This window comes from Parasteatoda tepidariorum, chromosome X1 (genome assembly GCF_043381705.1).
Source record: "Parasteatoda tepidariorum isolate YZ-2023 chromosome X1, CAS_Ptep_4.0, whole genome shotgun sequence".
NCBI lineage: Eukaryota > Metazoa > Arthropoda > Arachnida > Araneae > Theridiidae > Parasteatoda > Parasteatoda tepidariorum.
The window spans coordinates 38,510,447-38,537,423 of NC_092214.1; the positions used below are offsets into that span (position 1 = coordinate 38,510,447).

The 26,977-nt window shown below is 30.8% G+C and overlaps 1 protein-coding gene across 1 annotated transcript in view; it reads right to left on the reverse strand.

Moving 5' to 3' along the window:
• The window catches only part of LOC107451050 (sodium-dependent noradrenaline transporter), a 192,114-nt gene that overhangs the window by 12,167 nt on the left and 152,970 nt on the right, over positions 1-26,977 (reverse strand). Inside the window, exons 6-12 of the mRNA XM_043046900.2 lie at positions 23,335-23,473; positions 21,908-22,042; positions 6,792-6,895; positions 6,466-6,703; positions 6,166-6,306; positions 4,443-4,542; positions 2,086-2,186 (exon numbers count right to left, since the gene is read on the reverse strand). Coding sequence (XP_042902834.1) covers positions 2,086-2,186; positions 4,443-4,542; positions 6,166-6,306; positions 6,466-6,703; positions 6,792-6,895; positions 21,908-22,042; positions 23,335-23,473 — 958 coding nt within the window. The remainder of the gene's footprint in view (positions 1-2,085; positions 2,187-4,442; positions 4,543-6,165; positions 6,307-6,465; positions 6,704-6,791; positions 6,896-21,907; positions 22,043-23,334; positions 23,474-26,977) is intronic.

The window sequence follows — 26,977 nt, forward strand, 5'->3', positions numbered from 1 at the left end:
TTACTCATCTGTAGCACAATAAATTCAATTAAAAGAGGACTATAGAATACAATAATTTATCCTTTCTTAAATCCAAAAAGTATTGCGGAATATATATTTAAGATAAATTAAAACGAAGACATGAAATTTATTTATTTTCCAACTATTGCTAAAAAATATTGAATTGCAGCCATGCAGTCATTTAAGTTTCAATTACCAAAATGACAACAATATGCAAAGCAATATGAAGTGCCTTTTACGACAATTTCGCCAGTAGTAGACAACTCAGATTTCGCCAATGCTTTTTCTCTTCATCGTTACTCGCGTAAATTACTTCATCGGAGTTTAAATATTTTCTTTTCTTTCTTTTTTTTTTAATGGCGGGCACTTGGGGTCTGTCCCATTGGCCACAAAAATGCCAGAACTGCTACTCTCTTCTCGTTACCCAGTGGGCACCTGTGGCGAAGCCACGGCGGTGGAGCAGCGTCGCCCACGTCACAGAACCACAAACCCGTTTATAGGGCGGGTCACATTCAAACATTCACACAAGGAGGAAAGGACATAGAGCACAGTTAGAGAATTGTTGTTGTTGTTAATTTACGTCGCACTAGAGCTGCACAATGGGCTATTGGCGACGGTCTGGGAAACATCCCGGAGGATGATCCGAAGACATGCCATCACAATTTTGATCCTCTGCGGAGGGGATGGCACCCCCGCTTCGGTAGCCCGACGACCTGCGCGCGAAGTCGAGCACTTTACGGTAGCACAGTTTAACGAGGACCAATACCGCACACCCTCGGTCCCTACGCAGACTGATCCAAGTGGTCACCCACCCGCACACTGACCGTAGCCAGTGATGCTTGACTTCGGTGATCTGCTGGGAACCGTGTCTTAACGATCAATCCACTGCGGGACCACAGAGAAAGAAAGAAACATCCATCCCCTGAGCAGGATTCGAACCCGCGGCCAATAGCTCCGCAGTCAGACACGCTAACCAGTCTGCCGCCTAGTCGGCGAGTTTAAATATACTGAGTGTAAAAAAATTAATGGTCACAGCTGCTAAGGGAAGTAGGACACGTTATTAAAATTGATAATTGCATAGCGAAAAAATTACCGGAATCGTTATTTTATAATGTTATGGGTGCATTAAAAAGCAGTTTCGGTAAAAGGGTTACTATGCGTTAAAACAGCGGCTCCTAAATTTTTTTCGGTTATGGAATCCGGGATTTATATAATAAGAAATTTCATTAGCATCTGTGAATATACTAACTGAAAAAAAGTCTTCTAATTATTTTAAAGCTATTTTTTGTGAAGAATGAATTATGATTTTGTTCTTGTAGAATGCATATACTGAATAATGAATAAAATTATTTAAATTATGATTTTTTCAGAAAAAGTTATAAATGTTGAAAATAGTTATCAGAGAAATATAATAATTTATTCTAAATTTATTTATTTTATTTTGAATCGAAAATTTTGATGAGAAATAACTTATTTAATTTTTTTATAAAGTGCATAACCTTTTCATAATTTATTCAATAATTTGCAATTGAAAATAAAAATATTTTTAAAAAAAAAAATATTTCTATTTCTGTTTTATTGGTATCTTACATAAATAATTTCACATAAGTAATCGAAATATTAAATATATTATGGATTATTGATTGGATTTAAATATAATTATCACAAATTAAAAAAAATACTTTATTCACGGAACCACTGTAACCTCTCCACGGAATTTTTAGTTTGCAATTTAATGATTACACATTAAATTGCAATCAAAAAGGGAATTTATGGATTCATTTGAATGCAATTTTTGACTTTAATAATTACAAAAACATAAAATTAAAATAATTTAGAGTAAATCTACACTGCATAGCAAACCTACACTTAGAACATTAAAACTTGCATTGGCTCAATTAATACAAGCAGTGGGATTTTTATCCCCGAGTTCATTTCACTGAAATTTTTTTTTTCAATTGTTAAAAAATGTGTACAGATTTATTGTACTCAGACTTAATCATAAAAAACAGTAACAACAAAAGAAGTAAGCTATAGTCCCGCAACCAAAATAAAGAAATAGAGTGGATTTGTAAGAATACTTACAACCAAGAAAAAGGGACTGATAATTTTCCAGCATAATCTCCAAAATAAACCAGGTTTGAATCCCATCATTTCTTGAATGTTGTCACAAAATCTATCTAAGCCTAAATTGAAATTCAAATAAATAAATGGAGAATTAACTGGATAGAATTGAAAATACTGTAAATGGATGCATAAAGAATTTTTTATATGCAAATGACGCTAAATGTTACAATATTTTACATGTTGGGTAAACGAGGAAGATAGGGGTTATAAAGTAATGAGATATATGTCTTGTCTAGTTCTAATTTTTTTACATTCTACAAGCAAAGTGTATTTTACTCTATATTAGCGTACAACAAGTGCTAATGTGCGAAATAAAAACAATGTTTGAATTACATTTGATTATGCGATCAGATTTTCAGATGCTAGGTTGGGATTTTACTGCATCAACGTTCTTATTTCAAATTTGCCAATGATCTAATGCAGACGGTAGTTTAATTTATGAAATAGGACACTGAAATATTTTCCCTAAATAAACATGCTCTTAATAATAAACTCTATTATTAATTTTCGATTTTGTTCAACATCTACGAAGTTTATTTAAAAATTTGCATCAGTAGAAAGAAATCCGAATAGCAGAATGATATTTAATAAGCACATATACTATTGAGTAAAGAACAGTTGATTAAATTAATATGAAATTAGGACGGATAAATTCAGACAAATCATTACCCAAAGTTGCAATTTCTGGTTGAAATAACAGTATTTATCCACCTGTGTTGGGAGTTGTATTGAGATTATATGGCATTTTTTGAGAAATTTAGTCAATACAGCTTCAAGACCATGAGTGGTTTGGCAACCAAAGACTACGAGTTTCCAAGTTGTTTTGTATTGAGAAAAGAAGACAATACTTTTAGTATGTGGTGCATTGTGTAGTAGGTGCATTGCGTTGCAGACAAAGAGCATTAAAGAGACCTCGAAAATGGAGAGAGAAGTAAGTCTCTTAACACATCTGAAATGTAAAGCTTGTTGTTAAAAATGCCAGGAATGCCAACAAGTTGTGATCGACACACTTATTCAATGGCACCGAATACCATCACTATGGTGATGGGTCAGTATGATGTCGAATGCAAGTTTGCAACGCGTGCTATTCAAGATGCCGCCTCAAGATGCCGATGATATGGCCAATATGATTCTGTATACAAAAATGGGATTTGATTGTAAATATCACGGGTAACCATTCGTGTGCCCAGGTAGGTCATTGAAAATACCACAAAAAGAGTTCTTGTCTGTTATATTGGTTCACAGATAGCAGATTTGCCGTGTTGATGGGTTATACCGATTCAAACGTCATTGAACTGTTCAAGTACAAACAAGTTTATTTCCCGTTTCCTGGTTCCTAATGTGGCTGTGAGATCCACTGTGGCTATGCGAATGTCTGTTTTCTCAGTTCTGCATTATGGGGGGGGGGNTGGGGGGGGGGGGGGGGTGAAATCCTGCATGACGATGTTTAGCATTGTCTTGAAACTATTGGTTCATATTTTGTGAAAAGTTAACGGACCTCGGTCGAAGCAATCAGCAACAATGCGGTGCGATAAATCATAACCTCGGTAGGCTGTAATCTTTTCTTAATCAAAGTCAGAAATGTCCTGGCAAGCATTTCACAAACTTACGCTCGAGGCATTACAACAACTTTATTTTTAACAATTTAATTTAAAAGAAAATGAAATAGCAATTGATAAGGAATGTAAAAAATGCTTGAAAGGACTAATACCATCCTAAAAAAAGTATATAATAATATTAACTGTCCATATGCTTCAAATTTAAAAAAAAATAATAATTAGTTAAATTAAATATCATTTCTTGTCCAGATAAGTTAATTTATGTTAAGTTTTAAATTATTTTCGAAAGCGTAAGAACATTATTAAGAATAAAACGTAGATAGTTCCATTTTTTTACCATATATCAGTGAAATTCCTACTGTAAAAATTTTTTAATGGCGGGCACTTGGGGTCTGTCCCATTGGCCACAGAAATGCCAGAANGGGTAAACTTGGAAGACAAGACCATGCCCCTCTGTAGCTACCTCTGATATTGGTAAACTTTCTTTATTTGCCATATATCCTAGATAGTACATAGATAGTTCCATTTTTTTACCATATATCAGTGAAATTCCTACTGTAAAAAAATACCAATTGAAAAAAAATCCAGTTATTCAACTTAATTTAATACAATTATTATACAACTATACAGTTTGAATTTATGCAGCATTTCTTGATCAAATTAACAGCTTGAAGCCAAATATGTAAGTGTTGTTTTACTCTTACAACGCAAAAAAATATAATTAAAAAATAAAAAATATATATTTTGTTCCTTTACCATATATCCATGCAACTCCTATTGCTTCAAAAAGTGCGGCGCACAGTAAAGAAATCCCTGCGGAGTAGGTATCAAACCAATACATCATGTATCCACCACCCTAAAGAAAAAAGCAAAGAATATATATCTATATATAAAAAACAAAAATGAGAAGCTTGGATATAAAAAATGAAGGATAAAAAATAAAATAAAGAATAGCTTCAAGAAACAGGTATTTCAATATATATGTCTCCAAAATTCATTCTTTACTCGAGTTTTCGCAACAGCTGTTTGCAATCATAAATTTGTTCTCATGGTCTACGACAAGGAATGGTCGTCAAATAAGTTTTCAAAGAATACGTGAGAAACTGAGAAACTTTATTTCGGGTGATACAAAGCACTTCAAGTTCGAACGTGAAATACAGCTCTATTTTACCGTATCCTATTTTAACTCGAACTTTGAAAAGAGCGTTAGAAATTTTACTTTAAAAATATGCCAGGTTTATTTANATATATATATATATATATATATATATATATACCCTTTCTCCCGTGGAAAAAGTTTAAGAGAAATGGAATGAGTAAAATAAGCTGATGAGAATTGTTAAGAAAAACTTAGTTTAGTGGAATTTTTTGGGAAATATTCAAAAAGGGAAAAAAGGAATAAAATTTGGCGTACATTTTATTCGCTAGGTTGAATTTCTGAAAAAAAAGAGACGTGTTTAGGGTTTCAGGATTATTTGTTGAAGGAAGTATTTTTGGAAAGAAAATGATGAAATATTAGAAATTTTCTCTCGTGGTACTGTTAAAATGATTTACAGCAAGATTAGGATAGAATTTACTGTTAGAAAAATTGTTATTCACATATGTACTAGTCACATTAATGGAGTTTCGCAATGCAATTTAAAAGTTGAGTTAAATCATTTTTATTTAAATGTTATTTTTTAAATTTCTTAGTATGTTTTTCCTGCTCGAAATTAGTTGATATGAAAGAAGTATTACATAGTTATCTTATTTGACTTGTAAGTTAAAGTTAGATCAGTTTTAATAAGTTATATTTATTTCAATAAAACATTTGATTAGATGCAATAAAATTAAATGTCTGAATTAATGAAGGCGAGGTCATATATATCCATGTTATTTCCAAGACAAAAACAAAACATAAAAGCTAGTGCCTTATTTGCTAATGGTATGCTAAGGATTTGCAAATGGTATGCAACATCGAATATTTAAAATTTCAAATCACATAAATGTATAATGAATTGATTTTTATCTTAGCAGTTGTGACTTTATTTTGGTGGGGCACTTTATTATTATTTTTTTTTATTTGTTCGGAATTTTTCCTGTACAGGTAGGGTAGGCAGTGGTAATTAAAATATGTATTTGTATTCAGACTTTCTTGATATATACATTTTTGATTTTTTTTCTAGTTTACTTTGCGATTATATACGGATAAAAATCAAGGTGGCTTTATCTTAGTGGTGCACACCGTCTTTCTGTGTTTTATCAAGTTTTACTTCTCTTATTCTTAGTTTCATCCTGTTGGAATAGAATTTTATATTTTTTGTGTATTGCGAACAAGAAACGCAGCAAAGCTATATTAATTTTTAAGAACCATTGCGAGATGAAGTTGATTCGAAAATACACATTCACTTTGTATAATTGCTGATATTAATGAGAAAAAACCCACCTTAAAATATTTTTTGTTGCCGGATTTCATTATTCATATAAAAATGATACTAACCCTTGTTACATTGACTATTGAAACGCAGAAAGAAGATGCCAAAACTACTGCTGTAAAAATTTCTCGATTTATTTTCCACTTCGTAAAAAATTTGCTTCCTTCATCTAGAATTCCAGTTATAACAGACTCTAAACCTCCCATCTGTAAAGAAAAGAAGAAAAAAAAAATACGTTTTAAGCGAATTCAGATTATTCTTTTTTTACATAAAATTTATATTTCAATAATTGATATCATATTCAAGAAACCATTAGAGGATTTATTCTGTGAAAATTGGTTTTATTTTCTCTGAATCTTACTTACCGCACTATCTAAACCAAGTGTTAGCAGCATAGTGAAAAATAGAACTGCCCAAAATGGTCCCCCTGGTAAAGTGGCAATGGCTTCTGGGTAAACTTGGAAGACAAGACCATGCCCCTCTGTAGCTACCTCTGATATTGGTAAACTTTCTTTATTTGCCATATATCCTAGATAGGCAAATATAACGAATCCACTATAGAAACTTGTGAAGCTATTAATAGCAACGGTAAATATGCAATCTCTGAAAAAGAAACAACACAGTTGAAATGCTTTTTTTCCTCTATGGTAAATGGATGTTTAGGATATATTATGGATGGATATATTATTACCTGTAACAATTGTTGTGAAAATTATTGTATGAAGCATAAGTTAAATGTACACCAAAACCAACTCCAACAGAGTAGAATACTTGAACAGCAGCGTCAACCCAAACCTGTAAAGCAAAATTCCATAGTGAAATTTTAAAAATCCATTTCCTAGTTTCTACATAATTTGCTAGAATGCGTATTAATTAAAAATTTCCTCAAAAGAATATTCATTTTTCTGGTTTAAAAAATATATAACTGTTACGATTTTCACCAAATTAATTTTAATTTCACAGCGATGTATATATCTACTGTAGTTCTTGTGGTTCACAAGAATATTAATCAAAGGATGAACCCTGAATTTTTAAAAGTTTTCGTTTCATTTACCGTTTTGTAAAAAACAGTTCAAAGAACTTACGTTTAAAACAAATAAAATCAAAATATAAGTTTCAAATTGAAGAACTATTAAATTAATCCATGCATGCCACAATTTGAAAAAATTTTTTTTTTGCCAATTGCAACTTTTCCAACATACTAAAAATATGAAAAGGTTAAAATATTTTGCTTATAATTAGATTATGGGATTCTTACGCAAGAGAAAATAGCCAGTTTTTATTCTGCTTTCTAAGCCGACCGGCCTATGTAAGGGTTAGGGAACTGCCCTAGCATCAGAAAGGCTCTGGGTTCGAATCCCGGGCAAGGCATGGATGATCTTTCCTTCTCTGTACTATCTGTCCTTACTGTGGGCGCAACGTTGGCCCACCTAATATGGTGCCCCTGAAAGAGTGGCCAACAAATCTGCCCTTCAGATCCAGGTGGGCATTAGAAAAAAAAAACTCTGCTTTCTGATGCTGCAGTGTTCACTAGAGTTTGGGTAAGGGTGTTACCAATCTTGACAAAGTTTCTGAATGGGACACTGTTATTTTTCAAATTTATTAAACAGTTTTTGTTCTCTCTTGCTGTCTGCCGTGCTACAAAATGACACGCGAGGCGCATGTTGCAATTTCATAGGGGCCGTTAGAAAAATGCTTATAGAGAAGAGATGAATGTGTTTATTCCCGATATCTTTCGGTGGTAGGATATCTTTTTTAAAATCGAAATCAGGGAGGCATATCTTATATGAACATCTACTTTATAAAAATCACTGGCTTAAATATTTGGACTACTTATTTTTAGCACATTAATATATTAGCATAATCAGTACTGAAACATCAAATGTGCATCATCAAACTTTATCAAATGTGCATGCGAATTAAGAGATTTCATTGTTAATTTTTTACTACTTCCCAGACTTTCCTTTTTTGTTTATAGTTTTTATAATTTTGTACAGTTTTTTTTGCTTTATAGTTCGTTAATTTATAGTTTTTTTTAACTTTATTTTTATAACAACTGTGTTGGTTGCAACAGGGCATTTGTTCTAGGAAATAAGTATTTTTGTATTTTGTCGTTTTCCGTAATCGACAGTTTACTTTCACAGATTCCGCATTAGATTATGAGATTATTTTAAAAGTAATTCCTATTTTCGTTCTCTTACTTGTACCCCTAAAAATAACGATATTTGCATTATCATTTGGTAACACTATTTCTTAAGAACGTTGCTGTTGCTAAACTAGTCGCTGTTGCATGTCCAACCGAACTAGGCTAAGTCAATGATGCCGTACATTCTCAGGAAGTCAATAACCATCAATAGGCTAATATAGGTTATTGCAATCAATAACCATTAATAGGTAATAGGCTAATAAAGATCATGTTTTGTAAGGCTCAGGCAATCAAAAATGAGCTTTTCTTAAGAACGTGAAAGTAATATCTAACATTTTTACTGAAATAGACGCTATGGGAAATTATATGTTTTAAATACTTATGTTCGCTTCATACGTCATGATTTTACACTAAGTTTAAACAGAGGACTTTTCTTTGTAATACTCCAATGATGCGTAATTTCTTAATTTAGTGTCTGAAAAAATAAATCTTTGTTTTATATAAATAATCTCAAGAAACTGAAGCGGTAAGATATTACTCCATTAAAAACCTTATTCGCTTCAAAAATATAGAAATCGGAATCAATAGCTGTCAGGTTTCAAGCGATCAGAAACAGGCTCCAATTTCCAAGACCTCCCAGACGTGAATGAGAAGATACACAAGTGATTTGAAATAAAAGCGTTTAGTTGCCAACAATAAATGGAAAATTAAAAGTGAGAAACAAAACTATCTTTTTCAGCCTTTTCTCTCTTAGCTACTGTAGTTTATCTAGTTTTATTTCTCACCTTTATTTTTCCCTTTTTTGTTGGTAAATTTAAGCTTTTATTTCAAATCACTTTTTCTTCTCATTCCCATCAGGCTAGTCTTGAAAATGGGGGCCTGTTTTTGAGCGTTTGAAACATGTCGACTGTTATTTCCAGTTTGTGTTTTTTTGAAGCCACTGAAGTTTTTAATCAAGCAAAATGTTTATTTGTTGCAATATAGTTCGTTAAAATATGTGACTGTTATTTGAAGTTTGATGTTTGCTCCAAGGTAGAAAGTTGACAAAGTTAAAAGCTAAAATGTGAAAAGTGTCCTAAAATGCAACACTCTTCCCTTAAGTCGGTTTCAAATTAGGTATAGTAATTGAAAGAGAGCTCACAAAATAATCTGAGATGACACACGAGTTAGAAAATAATTTCATCAAATATCTAAAAGTTACTAGTATTTCGATTACAATTGCTGAATGTGAGTTTTAATTTTGAGAGTATATTGAAGACAGATTTTGCAACTTGAAATACCGTCTGCACGAATTAATTAGCTTATTTATAGTTAACTCCTTAACGATCGGTTAATTTTCAAGAAAACGGTCATGAAAGTGCCTATTTCTTTGATTTTTGTATTTGTATGACGTATTTGATTAGTGGTAACATCGAGTTTAAAATAAACTAACTATCTACAATTACCTTAATATCCTGGTACTGCCATCTGGTGTGTAAAATGAAAAATAAAATGTTTTCCGGGCAAAAGAAATGAATTAGTTTTATTCTTATTGACGCGTTACTTCTGAACACTCCAGCCCGTCAATATCACGGGAGAGAGAAATAGAGGGCGAAACCTCACCCCGTCATTTTCACGGGAGCGAAAAGGAAGGGGTTAATACCTTGAACCATTAGGGATTCATGCTATTGAGTAAAAATCCAATCATTAGATGAAACATTATTCGAGAGTTCCATTTTTTATTTTGCAGCTTATACACTTTATTTAAAGTCAGAAATAGTTATGCAATCTTTTGGCTGTGGTACCTAATTTAATAGAATTTTAATTCGATCAATAAAATCAAATCTAATATGATTGTCTGAGGAAGAAGTTTTCTATGCGCGTTATGAGACAAAAAAGTGTGTTATTAATTTAACTTAATTAGCATGTTCCAGTATATTTAATTTATCACATTTTGGAAGAAGTTATTTGTTATAATGCACGTGATTGTAATGAATAAATTAAGGCATAATAAAATTGCATAATGCTTCAACTCGATACATTATTGAACCTAAATATTTACTTACTTGTATTTGTTGGAAATGACTTACAGATAGTTTTTCTATTTTAAACCTCTGCATTTATTTTAAATCAAAAATCTGTTCAGATGCGTTTTGATTTATAACAAAGTAAACGTGTAGAGTTTAATTTAATAAATCCTACACTGTTACTATTTCTTAACCTTTCATAACAAATATATTATTTACGCAACTGTGCTTCCCTATTTCCGACTTTGAATTTCACGATGAGCGTAACATCTAAATTCCACCACGAAGTTTTAGTACAAACTTTTAAATTACTCGTTAGAAAAGAAAGAAAAATAAATTCATTAACTCCGACTGAATCTCAATCAAGCAAAGGGAGTTAGTTGTGTTGTGCTCAGCCAGGCATTTTCAAATTTGAAATGCGTGGCTAGTTTCTTTAATTGTAATTATAGAATTCTCAAAGTGTGAATATCTCATTTGAAAGCAATCATTCAATGAATTATACGAAATTTTCTTTTGATGAATATTAAATGCGACATGAATTACATTTCTTCTGTTCAATACATGTATAATTCGTTTAGAATAGGTGTAAAGAATTATCATAATGCAAAGAGACTGTGGTTTTAACATTAAAAAGACCACTATTTATTGACACCTAAATTATGTAGACTTAAGTTTAGTGTTGAGTCAATTCAGTGCAGGACTACTCGACGTGGAGACATTCTGCTCTAAACAAAATTCCTCACCAAATTATTATCATATATAATCACCAATGATACCAAAATTATTTTTTATTTTGAAACTTTTATGCACTAGATAACCATAGGTTTCCAAAAATTTTTGGATCATTCTCCAATTTGCAAAACAAAAAGTTTTTAATTCCTCCCTTAAAAGTAAGCCGACCAGCCAGTGAACCTTGCATCAGAAAGGTTCTGGGTTTGAATTCCGGGCAAGGCATGGATGTTTCTTTTTCTCTGTGTGTTCTATGTCCTTTCTCCTTTGTAAGTGCGAATGTGTGTGAATGGGACCCGCCCTATAAACGGGTTTGTGGTTGTGTGAATGGTGTGGCAGAAGTCGAATTCTTGGCCATAGATGGCGCCACTGAAAAACAAGAACAATCGCACCCCCTCTGCCTAAACAGGCATACGACAAAAAAAAAAGAAAAAAAAAAGTAAGTTTTAGCTTAAATTTCTTTTAAGTTGTTTCATATCGATGTGAGATAAACCTTTTAATTCTGCCCTTAAGTTATTGAAATTTATTATATTGGTGTATATGAAATGTCAGATTTTAATTAAATGTGAATGTTTCTCCCCTATTTTCGTTATTCTTTTATTTTTCGTATAACCTTGATTATTGTCATACTGTCCATTGACAGAATCCCAATTCAACAAGGAAGATTTTCTCAAAAGTGTTCCATTTTGATATTTATTTTAATTTCTTAAGGATAAGAATTCAAACTATTTTCGTATAATTCTTTTATATGAGAATAAACTTGGTAATGATGTTGCAAAAGCTGCACTCAATTTAAACCATACAATTGAGGAGAATACTGTTCACGACGAAAAAGTACAGTACTGTTTTGAAAAATTTCGATTTGACAATTTTTGCCAGCAAAAGAAACTGCGTAGAAGACTGAAAACGTCTGCAAAAAAGGAAGCTCTAAAAGCATTGGTAGAAAGGAATCAAACTGAATCTACTAGAAACTCGAATGAAAATTCACCATACAACAATATTTCCTTCTTGAAGTTGATGAGATAAGAAAAGGAAAAAAATAAATAATTGTATTTTGCACGAACTGACCGAGTGATCGGTTGAACATCTGCGCACCATTACTAACCCGATTTCAACAAGAGCCACTTTTCAATGAAATTTTTCAACATCCATCTTACTCACCTGATCACCCGACTTTTACTTCTTAGTTTCTTAAAATAGTTTTTACGGGCTAAATAATATGAAAATAAAGACAGTGTGAAATATCTTACAATATAGTTTATTGATTCTAAAAACCATAATTTCTATTAAGAATTATGTATTAATATATTTTTAAGAAAAGTGTATTGAAGCCAATAGAGTATCTTTTAATTAAATAAACAGATTTCCAAAAAATACATGCAGTTTCATATATTCACATAAAAATTAGAAATTTCATACGCCCGAACCTAATACTATTGACCAATGCAGTTTCATAATTTTTTTCTCCACAATTTTTATGAAATTAGCCCCAATCTGAAAGGCTTCAGTTTTTGCGAAAAAAATAAATTCAGCATATCGCCTTGCATTTAAAATTAGTCTTTAGATAAGGATGAAAAATAAAGTTTTAACATTAACTAAATCACAAGCAAGAGGAATTGAGTTGTGCTCAGTCAGGCAATAACAAATTCGCAATGCTTGGCTAGTTTCTTTAATTGTATTTCTAAGATTCTCAGCATGAGAATATCTTATTTAAAAGCGATCATTCAATGTATCACACAGAATTTTCTATGGATGAATATTAAAATGAAAAACGAAATAGGTTCCTTCTGTTTCTTACCTACATCATACAGTCAGAATCGGTACTAAGAATTTTTATTATTATCTTAAAAGACTATAGTTTTAACATAAAAATAACCATTATTTATTGACACCTAAAATATGTCGGTGGAAGTTATTATCGAGTTAATTCATCAGAGGAAAATTCGATGTAACAATCGAGGTGATTTTTAGTTTTAAAATTTTACACGCAATCATCTAAACAATTTTTTCTCAAACATTTTTGGATCATTTGCAAAGAAAAAATTTTCACTGTCCCTTATAAAATATTTTTATTTTATTTTTATAAATTTCTTTTAAGTCATTTAATGTCAATATAATATACTTTAAATCATACTGTTAGATTATTGAAAACTAATTTTGACTATTGAGAACTTTTCATTACGATTTTTGTAAAAATTGCCCTTATGTGAAAATTTTTAGAGGTTACATAAAAATAAATTCTTCAGATCATCTTGCATTTAAAATTAATCATTAGGAAAAGAGAAACAAAATCATAAATTATGATGAAACCTCAATCAAGCTAGTCGAGTTGGGTTGTGCCAGCTAGGCATTTACGAATTTACAATACGAGGAGGCAGTTCTAGAATCTGAAAGTGAAATATCTCTTTTGAAAGCTATAATTACACTCATATCTCATCGATAAATATTATATGTAATATAAATATATTTCTTTTGCTTAGTACTAGCATTATCTATTTAACCTATTTTTCTTATTTTTTCAAGAACTTTTAGGGTATAAGAAAATTTACAGTGAACATCTCTTACCCTGAATATCTTTTGTTCTAATGATCGGGGTTTTTACGATCTATTGAATTGATTAAATCCATTGTATTTTGAGATCAGAGTTAATTTAATTGCATATTTTGTTTTATGAATAATCTGGATGATAATCATTATGAAAAATTAAAAACAAAATTCTATTTGCATTTTCCACAGTTGATAAAAAGTGATTAACATGAGCCACGTTTTTAAAGTTGATTTGCAGTTAACATACTTTATTAACGTTTAAAAAGATTACTCAACTTTCTGGAAGTTTAAAAGTGTATCAATCCTACTTTATTTATTTATTTTTAAAAAATGGGGAAGAAAAGGACGATTAATTGTTTTTTGTACTATTTTATTAACTATTTTTCAATTATTACAAATATAACCACTGTTTATAAATATTATTATTTTAACATTTATTATTTTATTATAAGGTTGAATTATTGCTGAAATTTAAATGTCGAGTAATATCTAACAGTTAGCAACTAAAGAAATACAATGCAAAAATAATTTGTATTGAACTTAATTGGATTAGTAAATCGAAGAATATTTATGAAAAATACCGTAAATTAAATGTCAAGTTTTATTTAATGGTTTAGAACAATACAATAAATAAAATAATATTTAAACTCATATTACTTGTAAACAGAAAAAAACATTTATTAAATGAAGGTTTGAAAAAATTGAAACATTGACTCACTGCGCGAATCGAATCTCGTGGGTCCCGTAGTCAAGAAGATGCACTACCCCTCTGCCATTGCCCCGTTAGAGATGTGAAGATTTATTTCCAGTTCCTTTTCGCCGAAATTATTGGAATAAATTACGCGATTTATTTAGGATTATTCTTTTTTTTAATTTCGCTCTTAAAAACGTACAGCTTAATATTTTTTTCCGATTATTCTATTTTAATTTAAAATTTTTACCATTGCTTATATGCCTTGAGGCTTTATGACTTACCAAACGCGGGACCCATGAAGTAGAAAGGCACAATTTAGTATTTAAGGTTCCCACTTAATCAACTAAAAATACTGAAATTTTTTGTTCATGGGATAGGATATTCGCCTCCCAATGAGGTACCCCAGGTTCGAATCCCAGCGGTATTTGGATGATATGAGTTCTGTTTCCAGCTTTCACCGACCACAGTGCTGATGTAAAGTCCCTCAGTGGAAGACGGATCTTGGGTTAGAATTTCCTTGCTGTCGGGGAAACCATTTAAGGCTTCGTGGTTTTACTCTCCATGTAATGTAAATGCGGGTTAGTTTCATCAAAAAGTCTTCCATGAAGACTAAATTTATCTAAATGCGTGATCTAGAAATTCCTTTGTCTTCTGGGTTGGATTCAAAACTACAAGGCTACGGAGATAAACATTGATAGTCGTAAACTCAGGATTGGGTCGGCTGTTCAACGCTGGTTATAAAATATAAAATAGAAGTCTATGGTATTGATTTTTATAAATAGTTCTCCTTTGTAGAAATATTAATATCATTGAATTCCATAGCCATGCTTGAGTAAATATATATATATATGCTTCAAATAAAAAAACACATTTCTCCAATTTTTAATATTAAAAGTAATTTTTTTTAAACAGCTAAATTTTTAGAAACATAAAATTTTTTTGGTTTGGAATTTTACTGGTATGGGGCTCTCAAGAGCTCTAAAAATTCGTTTGCCTTCCCCCTAAGACGACTCTGAAGTTCAAGCATCATTGATTTGCATGATTACATGGTTCAACAAGGCACTGTATAAGTTGCAGCAAATTTGAATAATATTACGTTTTAACGCCTTTTAACATTTTTAACATTGCAGTCAAAATTTTAAGCTCATAAAGATGCTTACTGACCTGGTGTTCTCAATAGCTGTCGAAAATAGAAATGCATCATACCACTTTAATATTGATGTGAGTGGCAATTACAGTTTAACCTCGCACTTTCAAAAAATCGGATCATGGTTAAACTAGATCATCGGTACCTTGAATAATAATATTGTAAATTTTTTTTTTGTAACATTTAAAAATTGAACTATTTTCCGTTCACGTTGAACCTTAATATCGAGTAACTACATTTAGAATGGTTTAATTTTCACGGTTATATAGTTTAATTAAGAGTCTCCGGTCCGGACGGCCGAGATTCGATCCTCGACTCCGTTAAGACTTACCAAGTGCATGCTCGTAAAATCTATGGAATTGAAAATCTGTGGTCGATCACTGATCAGTACCATGGGTACAGAGATCTGGAGAAAAGCTTTCTTCTCCCACAGATTTATGTCCAAATTGAGGAAGTGGCCACACAAGTAAATGGTGCTGCCATCTATCCAAGGGGCTCTGAGCTAAGACGTACTTTCATCTTTGTGGTGATTTCTTGTCAAACGAAAAGTGCACCTTCCTGACCTAATTCGGAATAGGGCACTGGCTCGGGAGCATGACTTGTCTAAATAATATTGGAAACAACAACACAGCAGTTTTTTTATTAAATTATTTTCACAAAATAATTCAGTAGTTAAATTAAGCACTGAATTAATGCTGAGAGCTGCCAATAGCGACAACATTGAGAGGTTTTTAAAATAAGGTTTATGGCGCATATGCAAGTTCTTGAACCAAACCAGAATCATAATATCGGTACTTTTAACCGCATCATCGTGCAAAAGTATTGCAATCTTATTAGAGTGCTAAACTGTACCCGGTTTCTGTCCAAATCGAAGCAATGTTCGCTAAATGTTCTGAAAGATTAACTTTCACGGGTTTAAAATGTAAATACTAGCATTTTAATAGTATATAGAGAAGACAATTTATTCTCAATTACGATAGAATTATTTGGGTTTCTAAGAATAATCTAAAAATATGCTTAATCTGAACAATAAAAAAATATGTATCTTAATTAAAAACAAAATAATTTTTTAAGAAATAGCAAAGTTAAATTATACTAGAATTTTAAATTTAGCATTAGTTTTAACACATAAGTTTATTCAGAAAAAATTATAATTGCTTTCAAATTCTATTATCTAATTAAATTTTGCGTACATAATAAAAATACATCCGAAAATTCTTCTTCTCAGAGTACTAAAATTTACATATTCTGATGTAGCGTGATGTCTTTAAAAGGTGTGGTCATTTGCTTAAGGTTAAGCAAATGAAACTTCGACCTTGATTTTCATTTAAATATAAATTTTTTAGTTGAAAACTACGCCCTAGTTCATTAAGCATCTTCTCATCTGAATCCCAAACATAGTCACGTCGCTGAAGAGTAAACAAATTAGTGTTGTTTTAATCATGAAAAAATTCTTTCTTAGAGAGAAATATTTTTATGTATCTTTCGAGATAGCCGTATCAATTAAAAGGTTTATTGCAAAATCATTAATCAAAAGAAGAAAAAGTAATGTAACTTTGAAATAAATGCGTTGCTTTTGCGTTTTAATTTTTATGTGTTTGCTGGTGCCATCAGAGCCTTATATTTTTTAAAAAATATAAAAAATCATGATATATGTAGATAAAGAAGCCTTGAACACGCCTTAAAACGAATTTCCAGCAGAATTTTTGATAAATAAATCTCCAGATAGGGCAAAAATTTCTTGACTTGACATTTTTTTGACCCAAAGCAATTTGATAATAGGCTTCTTAAAATAAAAGTGTGCATGTTTTGAAATTGCTTTTCTGTGCTGTGCTTTTATGAGTTCAAATAATTTATTTATTTCGTTTTATCGTCACTGAGGGAAATTTTTTATTGATTAATTAATTTCTGACTTTAAAAAAAAGAAGATTTAAAGCAATAAATCTCTATTTTTTTTAAATAATTACAAAAAAATAAAGAAAAAAAAAACGCTTTTTTCAGTCACAAATGCCGTAAAAATTAAGGTACGTAATTTTGTTACAAATTACGTACTTTAATCTCTTCATTATCTTATTAATTTTATCATTTTGTTTAATTAAAAATCTTCGTAGATTTTATCTTTGCAAAATGTAATAGTAACAACGAATTAAAGTAGCAAACATTTTAGGCACTCTGTAGAATTTCCGGAATGTATTTAGGAAATTCCAGTTATTCTTGGGAGTTTAATTATTTAATAATCGTGATAATTTAGTTGTGCTTACAGATTTTTTCAACGAATTCCTATATTCCAACCAATCCTCCAACGAATTCCAATATTTGCCATTTATACCTAACATTAAATATTATTTAGGTTATTCAACACGTGAAGGAATCAAAATTCCTATTAAATATCTCAGATCTGAAACTTCTTTTGATACTAGTAACAAAAAGTTTTGTGTACCAGCTATATTAAATGCCTTCCGTATCAAAACTCATAAAAAATATTGAGAAAGTACAGAAACATTAAAAAAAACTTTTAATTATTAAAATTAAAAGAAATTTCGCTCCTTTTTTGTTCCTTTTTTTAATTGTTTTAATTTTTGGTTAAATATCCAATTTAGAACAAACGGTGCCCGAAATTATTTTTTTTAAAAAAATATGCAGCAATGACAAAAATAAATCATAAGAAAATTCGACACTAAAAGAATCTTTTTACAAGAGTAAATATTTATTGTTTTACTTTTGCTGGCACTGAAATTAAAATATTAATGTTTACTTTTATCTAAAAAAATTATTTTGTTTATAAACATAAACAAAATTTACACTTGCTTATCATTGTAAAACTTCAATAATCTTTCAATCAAATTGCTATGAACAATTGAGAAAAAACGTATGGTCAAGACTACCAGAATATGCTAAAATTTACAGTGCTTCTGGTTCTATGGAAGCACTAAAAAGCTCGATAATTCTAACCGAAGCACTTTTGCAATGATTTTGGTAAAATTAACAATGGCATATGGTTTTATAACATGTGATAAAATTCGGTGAAAGTCGTAAAGTTTTGGTAATTTTATCATGATACCTAAGAGCATGGCATAAAAACCATTTATTTGATTAAATTTACTTTTGAGTTTTGTATAAATGAGTGATAATAAGAACTATAATTTTAAAAACTAGAATGTCTGGTAAATTCTTACAATATAATCTGAAAAATTATGGAATAAAGGGTTTAAATACCGTATGTTTTGGTTTTATTAGGTAGAAGTATGTTTTTTTTTTCTCTTTTTTTACCAGAAATATAATTATACAGTACGGTAATCATTTAAATTTTTTCCTCAATTTAAATTACTCTCTTTTTATTTTCTACTTTAATAATAGTATGCGGTAAGAAGAAACATAATTTTAAAGAGTTCTTGATATGTAAAAAGAATTGAAGACATTTAACGCATAGAATATTTGTTAGATCATTTAAATGCTGTTTTTGTAACTCACAAACCATATGCTCATATTCTCTTTGAAGCTAAGCCTTTTAAAACGGTTTCAATTGAAATTTATTTATGCCCACACATGTACAGACAACACCCTAAAATATAAAACGAACATAAATTGAAAAAATGTAAAAAAGATAAATGAAACACAGAGAATATGTAAATAGCTAGAGAGCGAAAACCTGCTCGTTCGTTCTCTTAGCTGCCGAGAATATAAATAAAACATTACAAGTGTTGCAACCAACTGCGCTGAACGAGAAATTTAATAAAAAGCGCTTCGATATATATTTGAGTTTCGGCAAAGAAAATATTTTTTTGTGAAAGAATATTTCAGGTACAAAAATTTCTGTAATACAAAATCTTTCACATTTATTAAAATGCTGTTACTATGGAGAAAGCTAAATAATTATTTTGATTTTTTTTTGCTCATATAGAAAGAAATGTAAAAACCTTAGAGACAAAATATATATCGTGCATATATATTTCATTGAGAATTATATATATATTTTTAGATTTACATTAATAAACGAAATTATTCAAAGGTTTTTGTCCTCTCTATAATTCTTAATTTTTTCGAAAATTTAAGTAAGTCACATTTAAAAACCTGCTATTTTATTGGTTAACTGCTGTTCTTTTATTCTTAAGGTCGATTTAATACAGAACTATAATATTATGCTCATTTGCAACAACCATATTAAGGTGGTTAGTTTAACCATATTTTCGTTTTAGTTAAACCATAGTACGGTGTAATCTCAAATCTAGGAAGTACTATAATATGCTTCATCATAGAACTTTATAAACGTTAATTTATTTTATTTTATTACTGGCGTCTAACAGGCGATCCAGTTCTGAGTTTATGACTATCAATGTTCAACTCCATTGACTTGTAATTTTAAACGCAACTCAGATGACAAGAGAACTCCTGGATCAAGTATTTGGAAAATACTAGCTTCATGGCGGACTTTTCGATGGAACCGCATTTTCGCTACATAGAGAGGAAAAGGACGAAACCTCCCATAGTTAGTCCGACGGCCAGGGGTTTCTAACCCATGATCTGTCTACCACTGAGGATATTTTTACGTCAGCACTGTGGTCGTTACTAGTTATGGGCAGAATTTGTATTAACCAACCACTTCTGGAATTCGAATCTGGATCACCTCATTGGGAGGCAAGTGCTCTATCCCCTGAGCTACCACGTTCCCATATAAAGGCTATAACAAATTGGAATAACATTATAGTTCGACACGCTTCAAAGCTTCTATTGTGAATTTCCTTGATAATCCGTTACGCCTACAGTTAATAGAGATGTCTATAGTTTGATGGCTTAAAAAATTTCTAAATATATCCGTCAAATAATAGAAAAATGCTCCTAAGAAAAAAGATATTCCTCTGTAATTAAACAAGATTTGCAATGCAAAACATCATTTCTTTCTCTGTATTTCATAAAGTAGATAATTGTATTAAAACATGTATAGTTAGAGTAATTGAAATGTAATTTTTATTACACTACTTTATTATTTTTTTACTAATTTTTATTAAAATTTTTGTAATTTTCTTATTTAAAGTTTGAAATTAATGTAAATTGCAAAAATAAGAAAATGCTAAAAAAAAAAAGAAGAAAGAAAACTGCTTTGAAATATTATTTGAAGTGGTTAGAAATTAGAAAATTGCAGTGAATTAGCAAAAGCTTTTAGATGTTTTCAAATGCGAGGAAGCGTCTTTTGTTTGGATTTTGTGAGTTTTTTCAACTTCTTCAGCTGTGTTATTGGTCTATGTTTAAAGACAATTAATTAACTTAACAGACATTCTTCTTCAGCATCAAAAGTTGTAATATGAATAAAAAAAATGTTTTTGTTTCTCTATTTCCTATTAACCAAATAACATTTTATTTTTATGTTATAACTACCCAACATAATTCCTAAAATTAAAGTGAAATAAAAAGGTTAAAAATTTCCAATAGCCTAATGAAACGCTTTCACCACTTTTGAAATTTTTCCCAGTTTCGACTTTTTTCTGAATGAATTTTTAATTTTTTTTAAAATTTACATCTTTAAGAAATGCTTTGAATCTATTGAAAGCTTAGATTGTAGCCAAAAGATTATGGTTCTGAAATTTCAATTAAATCCAACGACTGTCTTAATTTAGGGCTACTTTGGCCAGTTTTGCTTTATTATTTTTATGAAATTTAGGCTAATGAAATAGGAAACATTAGTGATAGGGCTTTCATAATATTATTATTGCACAGGTGCATGTTTTTAGCAAATTAATAATGCATTTAAAGTTTTAATGGTCATTGATAGATAAAAGAAGAATGTTTTAAAATATGTGGGAAAAGTAACCCTTGCTTGGAGCTAATTTAACCCAGTCTGATTTCAGACATCTAAATCTTTTCATAAATAAAGAATTTAGTGAAAAAACTTTTAGGAAAAAAAAAAGAAATTTTTCGGGAAAAGGTCATATTTTAGACTTATTTAACTATGGAGCCAATCATAAAATTATCAATATTTCATGGAATGAAGGTACTAAGTGATAGTATTGGACTGTTTTTGAAGTGGAAGAAAATTTTGATAGCATATTTGCTACGAAAACATGACGAGTAACTATAGTAAACCAATCTTATGACTGCAAATTAAAACGCCAAAAATGCGAAAGTAGTGGTTCTTACAATTTAAGTTAATGTTAATTTCCAGAGCATATTTGCAACGAAAACACGGCGAGTAACTGTAGAAAACCAATCTTATGACTGCAAATTAAAACGCCAAGAATGCAAAAGTAGTGGTTCTGACAATTTAAGTTAATGTTAATTTCCAGAGCATATTTGCAACGAAAACACGACGAGTAACTATAGAAAACCAATCTTATGACTGCAAATTAAAACGCCAAGAATGCGAAAGTAATGGCTCTTACGATTTAAGTTAATGTTAGTGATTTATAGATTCTTCAAGTCGGAAGATTGTCGACAAGAAATAAAGGTAAGCTAAAGCTTGTTTTTTTAGATTCTCTAAAATGTCACTTAAGAGACCATCATTCACTCAAGTCTTTACATATACATACATACAATTTCATTTTACCTGAGTGTCTAACAGTTTGTGAAGATCTGGACGAAGATAGTACTGCACGCCTTCTGTCGCTCCGGGTAATAATAAACCACGAATCAGTAATATTGTTAAAATTACGTATGGAGCAATAGCAGTAAACCACACAACCTATAAAAGATACGAATATATGCAAGAACTCAAAATTACACAGAATATTGCAAAAATTATATTATTATTATTTTAGGATTAACTTTTGTAATTTAAGTGAAGATTCACAGATTAATTTACCTTCATCTTTTACTTATGCATCTTTTATAATTTTTATTTTCCGCTTTGCTTAAAAGAAACTTAATTTGAATTTTTAAAATTTTTTTTGGTGATCTAACAGTAAAATTAAGTTTATCTAGTTAATTTCTATCGTGATACTTGCTATTTGCGTCACTAACACTTTATTTCTAAACAAAGTACTAAATACCATTCTGTCCATGACTAAGGTAGAGAGAACAGGACAATCTGAAATGTCAAGTTATATTTAACGAAGTTATATTTATATTATTATTATTTTCGAAGCAAAGTATTAAATTATAACATCATATATATTCATAAGAGCATGACTATCTGAAATGCCTTCGAGTTATATCAAATGATTAAGAAAATTATATAGATAAATCATTATTTCGAAAAAAAGTATTAAATTATACGTAAAATAAACAGACAATGGCTATCTGAAACGTCTTTAAGTTACATTTAACGATTATCAAAATTATTTTGATAAACCATTATTTCGAAGCAAAGTATTAAATTATAACATCATATGTATACCTAAGATAAACATAACATGGCTCTCTGTAATGTCTTTAAGTTATATCTAATGATTATGAAAATTACTTCGATAGATCATTATTTTGTAACAAAGTATTAAATTATACCTAAAATAAACAGAAAATGGCTATCTGAAATTCCTTCAAGTTACATATAATGATTATGAAAATTATTTAGATACATCATTATTTTGAAACAAAGTATTAAATTATACCTAAAATAAACAGAAAATGGTTATCTGAAATGCCTTCAAGTTACATTTAATGATTATGAAAATTATTTAGATAGATCATTATTTTGAAACAAATAATTAAATTATACCTAAAATAAACAGAAAACGGTTTCCTGATATGTCTTCAAGTTACATTTAATGATTACAAGAATAATTAAGATTGATCATTATTTCGAAACTAAGTATTTAATTATGCCATCTTATCTAAGGAAAAGAGAATATTGTTATCTGAAATGTCGTCTTCAAGTCATATCTAATGATAATGAAAATTATTTGAGTAGATCATTATTTCTCAACAACGTATTATATTATACTCTTGTACTTATGTCTAGGCTAAATGTAAAGAAAATGTCAATCTAAAAGGATCTCAAGTTATTTCTAATCAATATGATGATGCTTAACTTACTTTTCCAAGAGACTTCACACCTCTGAAGAGGGCTATGTAGAGGATAACGAATGCTACCATAACACAGACGACCAGTTGCCACTTGGGAGAGCCAAGATCTCCCATGCCACTGCTTTCATGGATTTCCAAGACTGCACGACTATAAGATTAAGAAAGAAAAAGACTTACTTACTTTCAGCAAACTTCAGGAATATCATAATAAGAACTAATAAGAAGTTTAATTGATGGAAATTCTTAAAGTGTATTTTCTGATATATGATTTATACATTATCTGAACTTATAGTTTTTTGTATGTACTGTGGTTTTTGGAGAGCTTAGTAGAAGAAAATATTAAGTGAATTTGACAAAATGAACTTCGGATAGTATGGAAACATAAGAAATAAGCTATTTTTTCCTTATTTGAAAAACGCTTTATTTAAATAGTTGATAAAGTTGTTACATATTTACAGATAAAGATAATATCTTCTTTAAACTTTAAATATGCGAGTGTTTTCAAAATATTATCTTTCACGTTTTTCATTCGGGTTTTATTTTGAGTTTTATTTCATTTATTTATAAATTATTTTTTAATTCTGCGGAGCTGAAAGGCTTGGCCCGAGAAAGTGAGAAAGTTATTTAAAAGTAGTCCTTGAAATTTTTTTTTTTAAAAAGACTCGTTTTCATTAAGATTTCGACAGGCTTATAGGAAGTTACTAAGGCTTATAGGAAGGCATAAGGTCTACAGGCTTATAGGAAGTTACTGAGCAGACTCATGAATGGCAAATAAGTAAGTTATATTTTTCTTCATGACATATTTTCTTCTTCTTCATGACATTTAAGTTATATTTATCATCTTTACATACTCAAAAAAAAATTAGTTCATCGTTGAACCATAATATTGGTACCCTAAACCATGATATACAGCGAAATTTTCTGCAAACTTAATAAAGTGTTGAAATGGACTATGTTTCTGTTCAAACTGAGCAATTGTATCATGTAATAAAGGTTTAATTTTCAAGATAATGTGGTTTGAATCACACTTTATTGAGGATGTATTAAATCTGCAAGATTTTGTGGTTAAATGCTCTCCAAAATTTTTAGCAGTGTAATAGTATGGTACGCTTCGGTTACTGGAAATATATTTGGACTCTATGTGAAGTTTAAAAAAACAAACAAGCAAAAAACAGCTGCTTATGAGTAATATGTGCAAAGCTGATTAAAATATTTTTTTTCCAATGCCCACCTGTGTTAACATCCGTCAATTCAGGCATATACAGGGCGATTTTGTTGGCCTCTCTTTCAGGGGTAAAATATTAGGTGGGCCAACGTCACTCCCACAGCGAGGACAGATAGTGCAGAGAAGGAAGGAACATCCATGCCTTGCCCGGGATTCGAACCCAGAACCTTTCTGATGCAAGGACAGTTCCCTGCCCCCTACACAGGCCGGTTGGCTAGCTGGTTAAAATATGGAACTAACGATTGTTAGTGTTCATCGAATTTGACAAATCAAGTTTAGTAAAACAAGACAATACAATATTTAAATTAATTAATTTAATTTTCTAGCATTTCCTAATAAAACATGATTAATAACCTAATAAAATGAGTTTCCTGTTACGTTTTTGATTGAATTTTTATTATTATTTAAGAACTTAAATATACACCTACCTTTTGCCATTTTTTAGAAATTATAGAGTCTGAATAAGCCAAGCATTTCAGCATGCAAAGAATTACTGTTAGTATATTTAAGTTATCACCATTATCATTTAGAATTTTGTTTTGGCAGACAAAAGTAGCATTTTTAAATAATTGTCTCTGAGATACTTACGTGATTTGTCAGGATCGATTTATTCACTTCATACATAAAATCAATATTGTAAAATCGAGATCATATGAAATGCAGGGGGAGTCCAAAAGTAATGTCACAGGTTTTATTCAAAAGCTTATACGAGTTCAAGCGCAATCGCAGACGTAATTGGTAACGAGGTTACTCTGTTTACACTTACGTGGTCCCTCAGTCACATTTTACTATCCTGGTAATACAGACAGGCTTTTTAGTGAAACTTATTTTAGTCTTCCACGTGAAACAACATTCTGCGCACGATTTAATGGCCATCAAGTTTAGCTCGAAACTTGACTAGCACGCAGTGGTCTTTCGTGGCGGTTTGTTATCAGAATGATCATTTTACCCGTGTCACATAACATGCACTGATGGCCATGAAGTTGTCAGCGATGAGAGTCATCGACCACCCTTACCGAAAACGTGACGCACGTGACTGAGTTCTTGTACTCAGACCATCATTTGGGCTTTTGTTTAAGTGTAAAGGTAATTATCATTCCAAATAGTTGCGGCCAGACATCACAGACATATGCAACCTTTACCATGACAATGAGTCTATGCCATTCCGACTTCTTCACTATCCACTTTCTGACCGATTGCTCCGACGTGACCAATTTTTCTGACCGATTGCTCTGACGCTGCCAGACATCATTTTGACATCATTGCCCATAAAAGACATCATTTTGGGACAATTGACAAATTCAAGTGGCTTACATCAATACTCTAAAGAAAGATATTCTGTCTATAAAAAATCTTCCATGACGCCTTATATGCCTATGAATCTCGATGGAAATTATTTATAAAAGTTCAAGAGTGAAACATATTTTAAGTCTTTTTAATGTTTTGTACCAATCGTATCAATATATATTTTCTTACTCTTACTCTCCTCTTCTTACAATATATATTTACTCGTCTCAGTGACACTACTTTTTGGACAAACCCAGTTAAAAACAGGTTAATAAATGTTTATTTATTTTCCTGAGTTCTTCAGACATTTTTACGAGAAATGTTTGCACGTCGGAAGCAGTGTGCTAGTTTGTACAAATTCACAAAGCATTTGCTTTCGTACATGTGAATTTAGCTCATTACATATATATATGTTTAAATATAAAAGTATTGCATGTTAACTTGTGCAAAACATGTAATCATTGAAAAACTACAGTGTGTCTAATAATTTGATCAAATTATTATGATATACTAATATAATACTTGATATACTAAATATTCTATATTTATATAATATATCGTCTAATTTAATTGAATACATGATACATGATGCATGATTGATACATGAACGTAAACAAGTGCAAACCGGTTTCAGTCGGGTAAAAACAATAAGGTTGTATAGTATCACCTGATAACTAAGATTTTACATAGAATCTTCTAGTGCGTCTAATAATTTGTCCAGGGATGTTTATATATATATGTTGTTGTTGTTGTTCATTTACGTCGCACTAGACCCGCACAATGGGCTATCGGCGACCGTCTGGGAAACATCCCTGAGGATGATCCAAAGACATGCCATCACAATTTTGATCCTTTGCAGAGAAGAGAGCACCACCGCTTCGGTAGCCCGGCAACCTGCACGCGAAGTCGAGCACTTTACGGTTGAACAATTTAACGAGGACCAATGCCGCCTACCTCCGGTCCCTACGCAGACTGATCCAAGTGGCCACCCATCCGCACATTGTCCACAGCCAGTGACGCTTGATCTGCTGGGAACCGTGTCTTAACGATCAGTCCACTGCGGGACTATATATATTATTATAATATACTAATATAATACATAATATATATATATATATATATCCAATGCCCACCTGTGTT